Source organism: Echiichthys vipera (assembly GCF_963691815.1).
Source record: "Echiichthys vipera genome assembly, chromosome: 20".
NCBI classification, from domain to species: Eukaryota; Metazoa; Chordata; class Actinopteri; order Perciformes; family Trachinidae; genus Echiichthys; species Echiichthys vipera.
Window position 1 is genome coordinate 15630618 of NC_139845.1, and position 12516 is coordinate 15643133.

The 12516-nt window shown below is 39.5% G+C and overlaps 1 protein-coding gene across 2 annotated transcripts in view; it reads right to left on the bottom strand.

The window, feature by feature from the left end:
- The window catches only part of LOC310962692 (copine-8), a 95299-nt gene that overhangs the window by 54351 nt on the left and 28432 nt on the right, over positions 1 to 12516 (bottom strand). For both annotated transcript variants that reach the window (XM_083935213.1, XM_083935214.1), the window contains 2 exons: positions 10707 to 10746; positions 4405 to 4481 (listed from right to left, as the gene is read on the bottom strand). In XM_083935213.1, the coding sequence (XP_083791339.1) occupies positions 4405 to 4481; positions 10707 to 10746 (117 nt within the window). The remainder of the gene's footprint in view (positions 1 to 4404; positions 4482 to 10706; positions 10747 to 12516) is intronic.

Sequence of the window (12516 nt, forward strand, 5' to 3'; positions counted from 1 at the left end):
AAACAACTCTATAAATGGTTTATATGACACATGAGGAATATATCCATTATCTTTAACTGCATATCCTTTTACAGATCCTTTACAGTCACAGAGGCTGGAGCCAATACCAGCTGACAATGGGTGAGAGGCGGGGATAGGTCGCCTGTCAATCACTGTCTTGATTTCATTTACTGCATATATTTTTCAGTAATATGGTAACACATAAAGAGTGAATATCCTCAGCACCTGAAAGAATACTGCTTCCACGTTTTACTTTCATTAGTAAGTTTTCTGTTTAGTCTATTTTCAGCAACTATTCACACAACCTTTCCTCCCAATTATTATAAAACAACCATGTACAAGACATCTAGAATTGTCAATGAAAAAAAATGTTTGCAGCCTCAAATACGACAGTAAAACTAAAAGTTAAACTTACTTAGCGATTGTCAAATACATTTATAAATACATGAATTAAAAATGGTTGTGTCTTTGACATGCATTCCCTTTTGGGGTCACTATTACCAAATGATGTGTGTGTGTGTGTGTTTGTGTGTGTGTGTGAGAGAGAGAGATGAAGTGTGGAGTGGGAGGGGTTTCTTGAGTAGCGCTCCAGGACAGACAACACCGTTTTGCACTTTGGAAGGGTCCATTGTGCATGTAAAAGCATGTCCACACACACACACACACACACACACACACACACACACACACACACACACACACACACACACACACACACACACACACACACACACACACACACACACACACACACACACACACACACACACACACAAACACACACACACACACACACACACACACACACAAACAGACAGGTTTCTTTCTCTCTCTCTCTCTCTCTCTTTCTTTTCCTGTGAGTGGGAAACCATTGCGATCACCATGGTGATCTCCGCTCAAGTGGATTCTTTAAATTAAAAAAAAAAGAAAGGAAAGAAAAAAATAGTGTAACACACATACTCACACACACTTAAGAAGACAACCTCGCGCACACCTAGGTTGGACGCACAGGTTGGCAGGTTGTTGACAGTGTTCAGTGAAGGGATGCCAGCTTGGCAGTTATCGCCCCCCAGACACCCTTCTTTTTAGATCTCAAGGCTCATGAAGGATTCAAATGAACAAGCAAATTGGATTAAAAAAACAACTGAAAGGAAGCCAAGTGGGCTTCGCTTTGAGAGAGAGAAAATATGTAAAATAGAGGAGGCCAAAAGAGCAGCATCATGGATAAAAGTCCATAATGTAGAATACTAATTAGGGTTTTTTACGAAACTGATTTTGTTGCTGATCTTGATCAAATTATTTTTAACATTATTTATCTGTAAATAATACTCATATTACAATATACCTGCACGGGGCAAGCTAATACTCAAGCGGGAATATTTCTTTTTTATTTGACACAGGATAGCCACGGACCTCCAGCTTTCTGCTAATGCAACGTTTTGTAAAATATCTGTATGGAGAGGGTCAGTGGATCTGTTGTGGCAGACTTTGGGCCGACAGCAGCATTTCTGCAGCAGCAGACATGTGGTACACCTGCAAAATGTCACTAAAATAGAGGCAAGGCAATAGTTTAAAACAGCTCCCTGTCAAAGTGGATGTCTTTGTGGAAACAGCTGGCTCTTTGGATCACTTACTTACACACTATCAGCGTTTTAAAGAGGCACAGGGGTATTTCTGACAGCTGTGGTAGCTGGAGCACAATGGTGTTGAATAAATAAAAGACTGGTATTGGATCAGGCTTCAGTACTGATCAACTAAAAGTGCTCTGATCAGCCCTGACACTAATCTCGTCAATCGTCTTAGTTCCAGCTAATTTTAATGCGAAAACAATGTTTTCAATGCTAATATACAAATATTTATCCTAACATACATCCTTAGTGTTGCTTTTGGCTCCTTTAAAATCCTGAATGGCACACTCCTGACCATACTGCATTGATCTTAGTGTGTGATGCATGTTATATTATTGAGAGTATGCATTCTTATTCGGACAAATAAAAGGTAAAAATTAAAGGAACAGTTCATGGAAAGCATCATAAAGTGTACAAAATTCCAAACCATTTTTGGGATAATCCTCCTTTGAAGGCATCTGTTGCTCATGCAGCACTTGGATAATGCTGCACAGGAAATATTCAGACGCTTTGTAAATGTTTTGCTATCTATTGTTCACTACTAAGTCAGTATGCAGTAATACGCTTTTTTCATGTGCTGCACTCTTTCAATCATCATTAGATATAAACCTTTTCTGGGACTAAAGAGTACCTAGGGAGGTAAGAACTATATACAAGTTATAGAGATTTTGGGTGAATTACTACTGTATGTGTGGACATGAAGATATCTAGGATGGGTCACTTGCATGACACGACCTGCTTATTATCAAGCATCTGAAGCTTGTGAAGTGTGTCAAGTGTTTGATAATCGCTAGAATCAGGTGTGTAAGAGTAGGGAGAAACCTAAAACATGCAAGGAGTAGCTCTTCAGGAGCAGGATTGGACACCCTGGTCTAAAGGATATAAAGACACAGACTGCATGCTCTTTTATTATGCTCAGTTTCACCAACTTCAAATAACTGCACAAAGAGAACACTGTGTACACACAGACACACGAACACGGACACGAACACACACACACACACACACACACACACACACACACACACACACACACACACACACACACACACACACACACACACAAAACTAGTACTAGTACTACAACAACAACAACAGCAAGAACAACAAAGGAAAAGTATAATTAGGTTCACACCATGGAAATACACACAAGGAAGCAACATTCATACACACACAAACAGATGCAGATATTGTACAGTATAATGTGTTGCTGCAGAAGACAGGCTGCCTAACAAGCCTTAAGAACACAATCTATTTAATGAGCTAATTGTTTGTATGTGCAAAAATACCCATGAGTGTGTGGGAGTGTTTTTTTGTGCATGTGTTGTGTATGTTCATTAAAACTGTAGAAAAGCACCGATCCTTAGTCTCTCTGCAGAAACAGAATTCAGGGATGCACCGTTGATACTGCTTCTGTCAATCCAATTACCGAGCAGCAGATATTCTTCCACACAAATAAATCTTCATATATCTTCCTGCTCTAGAGCTTACAGGCCTACAGGATTTCACACTGCTTGTTAAGAAGTCACCTTGTTATTAATTTACTGTACAGTTAGTCCGGTGGGTTTACAGCAGCAGTCTTACAGATGGTGAGGGAAATTCAAACTTCTTGGAGAATGAGTGCAAACTGTGTTTAATTTTCTTAATAACATATATGTAATCAATATTATACATGATAACTAATCTATAAAGCTATGGCTGGTCAAAACAACATAAAAATGTCTTTCCTATATACAATATTATTCCATATTGTTTCTATCGCAACGATGAAAAACATTGTTGGAGTGACCAAACTGTGTTACGGCAATATCTAGGTGATTTGGTCAAAGGTTTTACATTCTGATCCAGGCCCGTTTTGTCAATATTGCACAAAAGTTCTTCACAAAATGAGAAAATAATCAGTACCTCTAATCTGTCAAGTCTTAAATTCACACAGGAATATACAAAAATAGGCTTCACCATGTGTTTTTTTTTCATTTAGACTATTATATATTGATATATATCATTATCAAAATATGAAATGACCTACTGTATATTGAGATATAATATTTCTGCCTTATCATCCAGCCCTGTATATAGCTAATAATGTAAAAGGATTACTTGTAAATAAACACATATAAAGGAATAGTTACATAATCACATACAAAACTGCTAACTAAGTCGATGCTTAAACCCAGCAAGTCCTAAAGGAAATGCCTTGGCCCTACTCCGTAGGGAAATACATCAGGGATTTCATTTGCTGTGGCCATCAATCAACACTGTTCAGGTAATTACGGAAATATTGGCACACTCCCAGCTGGGGAGGGGGCGGACCTACTGTGAAGGTAAATTACATTGAAGTGTTTTGGGCTTTAAAACACAGAACAAACACATTCTTTCCCTCCTCCTTGTGATGTAAAAGTTCTATCTGGACATTCAGCATGTTCACCTCTGGAAACACACAGAGACATTGTACATCTCTGCATATGCATGATTCACTGCATATCTTGTGGTATACACATGACACTGCTCTTTTGCTGTCCTATTCTGTGATATAAGTATGACTAATGTTACTGCCTTATCTTTAACGTTACACCAGCAGGGCTGTTTGTTCTTTGTGTATTTAAAATCCTGTTCTGACCTTCGTTGCTCTTTTACAGACAGGAACTGTTGGTGCATAGCCTTCCTTGCAAGGAAATCGTTTTGAAAATAAACTCACATGGAAAGGTGGATCTTCTGTCTTTTCATCTTTCTTTTTTAATCGTCATTTAGGGATTATTCCCACGGCACTACTCACCCAAGAGCTTTTTCCGAACGGCTGCCCAACGATCCAACCACCTCTCCGAGCGTACAGTACGCCTGGCCCAGAAAATCCTGCAATGTTAGAGAAAGGGGGATGAATTTTTTAAAAAATGTCTCTTTTTTGTTATTCAGAAAAAAAATACAAACACATTCAATTTAATTGATAAAACAATTATTCAGAGAGAAACAAGTGCCACCAAAGCAATATAGTTGAAACAGATATATCTGCACACCAAGTAGCTCCTGTTAGAAGTATTTTAATGAATAGATTAAATGTAATAAATAAAATAGATTCATGTATATCCTTCTAACAGGGGCTATTTTGGTAGGTGTGCGGTATTTGTTTCAATGACTCACAGCCATAAAGAAACCAAACTAATCTTATCCCCTATCTCTTCAGAGCGTAACCCTACAGGGCCAAACCATTTTGAATACTTCCGTGGTCCCCATTGACAGATAATACTGCCAAGCAGATTGAGCCTTCCTCCCACCAGCCCTCACACCTGCCCCTCTCTTGTCCCTTGCCACTTTTCCTGGTAAATTAAAACACCATCACATAAAGGAAGTGTACAGCTGATACAGACAGAAAGGCAGAGTGATGGAGGGAAGAGTGTGTATCAGTCCTGGAAACAGTTCCTAACTTAATGTATTCGCATGACAATGTGGAATGTATAAATGATGTCTTTTAGCATAAAATAATGGCAATCTCTTTCCTCTCTCTCTCGTTGTATGAAAGCTATTATAGAAACATGCCATCTCTATCCCCAATTCACCAGAGGGCACACTGTTGAGCCCATTCGTCATTATTGGACACTGTCTCTAATATCTGACTTGAGGCGCTCCAAGCAGCACTAACATAATGGATTCTCTTTGCTCCATTGATTAGCTTCTTCTATTATTACGTTTCCATATCCATCCATCCACCCAGCGTCAGGTTGATCTGTCCGGCTCATTTATCTCTTCAGTGTTGCATACATACATGTGACTTTGATTCGTCATGAACTTATTTGTTTTGGCTACAAAAACAGCAGAAGTAACACTGTATAAATACATTTTCGACTGTCTATTTGATGTAGAGGCTGTGAAGTCAAGTCACAAATCACCTAGCAACCGTGACTGTTGCCAGCATGAGGTCCATTGGAGAACTGGCTTTGTGCAACTAATGGCTAAATATATAACAGCGTGGGTAAAAAAAAAAAGATTTAATATAAAAAAGATAGTCGAGTGGGTGTTGCTCCATTCAGTAATGTTCCGTAAAAATCAGCTGTTGGGCAGATAAGACTGAGGAGTTCCGGGCGAGTGTGAGCAGATAAGCCAATACACTGGGAGCTCAGTGCTGCTCGTCCATGAGTGGACTCTGTAGCAGAGCTGCCTTGAAGCAAACCTGTCACCAGTTTTATCAGAAAATTTCAGATTTTTTACAGATTTTTTTAACGGTTTTATTTCCACATCACTGCACTATCATCTCTTCATGGCATCATGGTATTACACAATTTATTATTATTATCACTGACAATGATCTTTAAAGAAATTAAAACCGAGGGGCTTTTTTAATTTATCAAAATAGCACTTCATCATAATTGAAACTTTTAACCTTTATTAGCCCTGAGCAATTACATATAACTTACAAACCCTTTATAAAAGGTAAAGTATCAGATGGTGGTACCCAGAGGTTTTACAGATGTTTTGATCTGATTTGCAATTCATCTCTGAAACACTCAAAAGATAAGCCTGGCTTCCTATCTATCTGCATCTAGAGATATAAATGAGTGTGATCTCATAAACAGGACAGTGTGCTTTTTCTCTCCCCCCCTCCCTCCACCTGTCCCTCTGTATTCTACATTCATTCTCACCCAGTTCCCATGTGTGCCTGCAGCCTACAGCTCCATGTTAAAACACCATCTAATGGATTGGCTCTCTGAGGCTTGCATCAATGCTGGTAGGCTGCCTCCGAGCGAACATGCCTGTCTCTTCTTGTATGAGATTATTGATTGAGAAAGTGAGGCGAGGGGGGGAGAGAAATGGAGAGATCAAGATAGAGAGAAAGTGAGAGAACAAGGGTATGTCAATGAAATAAAAAGAAAAGGTGACAGACTGCCATAGTGAGAGGGAAAGATAAGAAAGAGAGATGAGGAAAGCACAAGAGGGCTGGATTCATTGCATCCAGAGAGAGAACAAAGCCACAAAATGAGGAGAGAAAATTTCTGAAGGGAAACTGAGAGGGACTAAAATTGCTTTTGAGAGACTGGGAGTGTTTCTCACTGTAGTGTTCGATTTATGTACACAGTTTCATACAGTGACAAATACTTGCCAACAGTGCATGTGATGGCCTTCATTCAGCTTTTTTAAAGCCGCAACAAGTAAAGCTCAATATGAACTATTGTTGGAGGTATTTATCAGACGGTGACCATGATACAGCCTTGCAGCTACATTGAGAGCAGTCATACTGATTTATAAGCCAAAGCTGAAATAATACTGACCACCCGTCACATCAAGGGGTAGCAAAAAGGATTTTGAGACTTTTCAAAGCATAAATGTTGGAAAGCAATGACTCACACTTACATGAAAATCAAAGTAAGCTAACTTTCTTCACTTCTGTCTGCTGCCTCCTAATGATACACTACCTGCACAGCACTTAACCGTAACTGAGAATAACGGATAAATAAAATAAAATAAAAATCCATTCCTTTCAACAGGTATATATGGAAATTAAGAAAATATAACCTGTCCTGTGCCTTTACAGAGGTCTTCAATTACACCTATTATATGTAATCTCCTGAGGTCATGGGATGGCTCTATTGAAAAAGTGCTTGAGAAAAATATAGTTATTTATTCCCAATTTCAGGGTTGTGTAGAAATATCACAGTCACATAATAGGTAAACAGGAACCAGGCTTTTTATGGTCCTAAACAAATTATCTTTGATCCAGCTCACCAGGTAGAGCGTGCATATAGACCTTTTCCATTGGCACTTTTTGCAGTGTCAAACTGAACTAGGCCGAGCTTATTTGTGTTTCCATTATCAGTTGTACCGTGCTGAGCTGCACCCGAGATCGACCTAGGGCCAAAGCGTGCCTGCCCTGCCTCCTAGCGTGCGTGCGGTGATGTCTCAGCGGAATCAGCCAACCCGTGACGACCCCCCCCCCCCCCAAAAGGAAACTCTGTTGACTCCAGAGAGAGAGAGACATTTTTAGAAGTCTCTGTGTCTCAGCTCTCAGTACGTGATTGTACTTTGGGATATCTGTTTCATTTTACTTTCATATTCACATTCAGTCGTATTGGAGTTGTGTTAAGATACTGACGACAAAGAACCAGCATTTGTTGATTTTGCCGCTTCCCAATAAAAGCTTTTAATCACAACATAATGGGACTTTTTGTTGTGAAGAATTTAAAAAGAATATAAAGTAGAAGATTTAATCGTTGCTTTGTTAGTCTAAGAAGCAGCCATTTATCCCTCATCAGACAGCAGACGGAGCATTATCACTATGACACAAAGCATGTCTGAGTGCTGTTCTATCATTGCAAATCATGTTCAATTCTGTAAAATTTCTAGAATTTAATTTCTATAAAGAAAGCACTTGCACAAAGGGCATTATTCTATGTAATAGTCTTTAATAGCACTATAGGCTTTTAACATGTGATACAATATTCTTTAAAGTCATACATTTCTCATCCCCTGGTGTTTATTCCAATAAGCTCTGCCTCTTTCCATTTCTTTATGACCCAAAGGAAGTCGTGCAGCGGTGTGTCTACGTTGTATGATATGTGGGAATACAGGTCCGGTCGGACACTGAAGAGCAGACAGTGATAAGAGCTAAGGGCTAGAGTGTATCACCTCAGGGCAGAATGTGAGTCACTGTCTGCAGCTCTGCTCAGAGGCAGACTGAGACACAAAAGCTAAGCGAGTGTAACATAATACATACATACACATACATATAATATGTACACAGCTGTAGATATTCTAAACCAGGTGATGACCCGAAGCTACTGAATAAAGAGAGGAAGCAAAGCCTGGATAGCACAGTGGTCATTACGGACACTGACGCTGTAAATGTTGATGTTCAGATAACGGACTGAGTTTATGAGTAGAAGACATCTGTTGGTGCTGCTGTATTGTTTTATTGCTGTGACCAGTCCTGATCATTATTGGCAGTTACCACAGCAAACACCTGCCCAAACATGTCTCACTGATATCACTGAAAAGGCAATTTCATGAAAAACCGATGTGCACACAAGATTAAAAACAAACACAAACATTCAGGACACATATATAGCTCAGTGAATGGCTAAAAGTTATCCATTTAAACAGTCATTTCCCTTTCTGTTGTAGGGTGCAGTGCCCCCCTTTAAAGGAACAGTTAGACATATACAGGTTTTAATACCGCCAGCATCCAGCTAACTTAGCTTATCATAAAAACTGGAAACAGAGGGAAACAGCTAGCCTGAAGTAAGGCTAGGCGATATGGCCAAAATCTTCTATCCCGAAAATTCATATCTCGATAGGGATATACGGTATATCACGATATAACCTGTTTTCTGGTAATTTAATAAATGAGTACTCTGTATGAAACAACCACATGGTAAAGCCTATTTTTGTATACTCCTGTGTGACATGAGTATTTTCTCATTTTATTGAGAAATTCAGTGTTAAAATGACATTACAGGCAAATTACAGAGAAACCTACAGTATAAACATACCATGTTTACAGGCATGCACACGATGCACAAAACGCAATCTTCAAATGAGATTCCCTCAATATATTTTACATCACATTTTCTGAGAAACTATGTGGTATTATGAATGTACTGTAGACAACATAATTGTATATCACAATATCTCTATATATGATTTCATCACAAAACGGTCCCATTGAAAGATGATAAATTATTATTATTATTATATATATTATTGAATTATTGCCCAGCCCTTGTCTGAAGGTAACCAAACCCACCTATCAGCACCCGCATAGCTCAATAATTACCATGTTGCATCTCATTTGGTCCAGTGATAAAAAATAAATAAATCAACTACACGGATTGTTCACTGGAAGAGTTTGTGCATCGATCTTAACATTACCAAGGAAAACCTTCAAGAAGGGCTGTACGGTATGGTGCAAAATTAACATCACGGTATAATTTAAAGCATAGACAGTAACAGAATTATATCACAGTATATTGATTTATCTTTAAATTCCTGTATAAATGCTTCTACAAATTACAACCATTACTGTATTAAAGTACACGTTTGAGGCTCTTGTTTTTTCATGCTACTTTATACTCCTATTTCCCAACCTTTATCTGATTACTTCAGTTCCTAGTTAGTTTACCAATTAAGATTTTTGCCTCACACCGATATACACTTGTTGCAGAGTAAGCACACAGGCTTCACAGTGACGGACAGTTATAAACAAATACTTCTCTGTCCATTTGCTGCTGAATTTCCGGTTTTCTGTGGTTTTCAACCTTTAGTTTTTTCAAAGTAGAAAGAGACGTGGTGGTAATTTAACCATACTGAAACAATTGCAAGACCAACAACAGGCACTGAAAGGAGTGATGCATTGTGGCTGGCCGCCTTTAGGAAGAGGGTAGAGCAAGTCACCCAGCGTGGCGGTTTTTGACACGCTGAGATGTGAAAGAGGACAGCAGTCAACATCGGCTTCTCCGTCCTTGAATTACTTTTCCACATAGGCTTCTACTCAGACAGCCAGTAAATATTTCCTCATGGGCCAGATCTGCATGCATTATGTGGTTACATCAGAGCTCCTCTGCAGGTTACACTGTAGAGTCAAAATCTATACCATAGCCAAATTCCCACCGTCCTAATGTCTAAACAGCTTATACCATACACCCCTACCTTCAAGGGTAATAATTTGGACAGTCTGAACCACAATCTCCACGATGCAGTAGGCAGGATACAGCTATTACTGGCGAAGACAAAGTTATCACATTGCTGTTCCTAATTACAGTTATGCTAATAACTGCAATCAATGGGAAAAACAGTGTAGACAGGGGAAATTAGTGTTTATTTAATTTCTAAATGAACTGTAGGCCGCTCAGGGAATGTGCTATTACAGTGGATGATAAACACACTCATTGTAATGGCCAGATTGCCGTTATTTGGCTGAAATTAGGCTAATAGGAGGTAATAACAAGGACAGCAATCATGCTCACACAAACACTCACTCACACCCACAGAGTGAGATTGGCAAAAGTGTGAAGAAACAAAAATAAGTGCAAACATGCATGCCTCGATGTGCACACAAAAACACACGTAACTTAGACAAGCTTTAGTACTCACGTGTTTTGACAGGTTGGCGCTCTTGGAGTCAACATCATACCTGACGAAAGAAGAAAAGTTAAAGAGAGTAAGAGTGTGAGGATAAGTAAGTGATGGAGGGGGAAAGGGGCCTAACAAAAAGGTGACAGGGATTGCAGACTAACTAAACCAGTAATGGGGCCAAGCAGCTTGTCACAGACAAGCTCACCTGAGGCTCTGGGTATTTCACTTCCCAGCATCACAGGCATCCTCCATTTAACTGACACTTAATGGACTAATTATACATACATGCGAAAGACAGTGAGAAATAATTTGCTAGTGAGTGATAAGTGTTCTCCTTCTCAGCAGCATGAGTGGGCTAACATGTTATTGGCTGCAACTAGCATCTCTACAGCTCACTCTGTCGGCTGCTCGGTCGACAAAAATGTCCCCACCTTTTGGCGGTCACATTTCTTTAGAATGTTAAGGATAATACACTCTGTGTGTGGGGTGTGTGTGTGTGTGTGTGTGTGTGTGTGTGTGTGTGTGTGTGTGTGTGTGTGTGTGTGTGTGTGTGTGTGTGTGTGTGTGTGTGTGTGTGTGTGTGTGTGTGTGTGTGTGTGTGTGTGTGTGTGTGTGTGTGTGTGTGTGTGTGTGTGTGTGTGTTGCATATTAGGTAATTAGGATTCTAAATTAATGTGAATCTGAAGCATGACTAAGTATTCAAAATGAATTATCATCAGCGTCTGTGACTTTTTCAGCATTTAGAGTTTCTCTACCATTGGGCTTGGCAAACCACAAAGACAGTCATCCACCCTCAAGGGTAGAAATGATTCACTATCAACAAATGTGACCATACTTACTAAGGGATGTACAGACAAATCCCCTACTTTCTATGTAAACTTGTCACTTGAGAACTAATCCAAATATAGAAAGACCCTTTGAACCTCATTTTACTATATAGCTCTGCTACTCACTTTGACCACCTTGTGAAAAAACGTGACATTTGGTACGGACTTTCTGACTTTTTAGTCTTTTCTGAATCAAATGTACATGTGTGACCTGTGAACTAACTGGATCAAATGTATACAATGTCACATAATCATGAAAATTGATTCAGAACTTGGTTCAGACTTTAAGCGGTGAAAAGCCCCTAAAGCCTGAAGCTAGCAGCATTATGGTAAAGAGTTTATTGTAACTGCTCTGGAAAAAAAACCTTGAGATTCATGTAAAAGTGAAATTTGACACCTATTCTGTTAAAAGAAATAATTTAAAAATACATTAAAGTGAATTCAAGCAGCTAAAAGAATATCGTGACATGTGGAACGTGGACAGCTAGATGTCCTGCGTGTTCATTTCAGGGGAAAAGAGTAACAGGTTTCTCCCAATCCATTTCTGTGCAGTAATGTATACTGGGTCGTAACATGGTGAGGTACACAAGTGGAGCAGACAGAGTAGATATGAAAGGTTAAATGCTTCTCTTTCCCTGTAGGAAAGCTGTCCACTCCTATATCACACCCACCATCCCCTGGAACCCCGGTTGTTATGGTTACCATCGCTACAGCGCACACATAGCCACAAGCATGTACACACAACGTTGTCACCATGGCCACACACCATATGTGGGAATGCACTCAAGATGCAGACATTGGCTTTGCTCTTGTCTTGGAGAGGGTCTGTCCACGTTGCTTAGGGACACTTCTCTTGTGAGATGACGATACGAGTATGTGTTGTGACAGAGCAACTAGCTGAGCTATTGAAACACTACTGCATGTATGTCCCTTTAAAAGGCCCAGCTTCTGAATATGGCCTGTGTGAATTTCTTTGTGGAATGAGCATTTTGATACTTTCA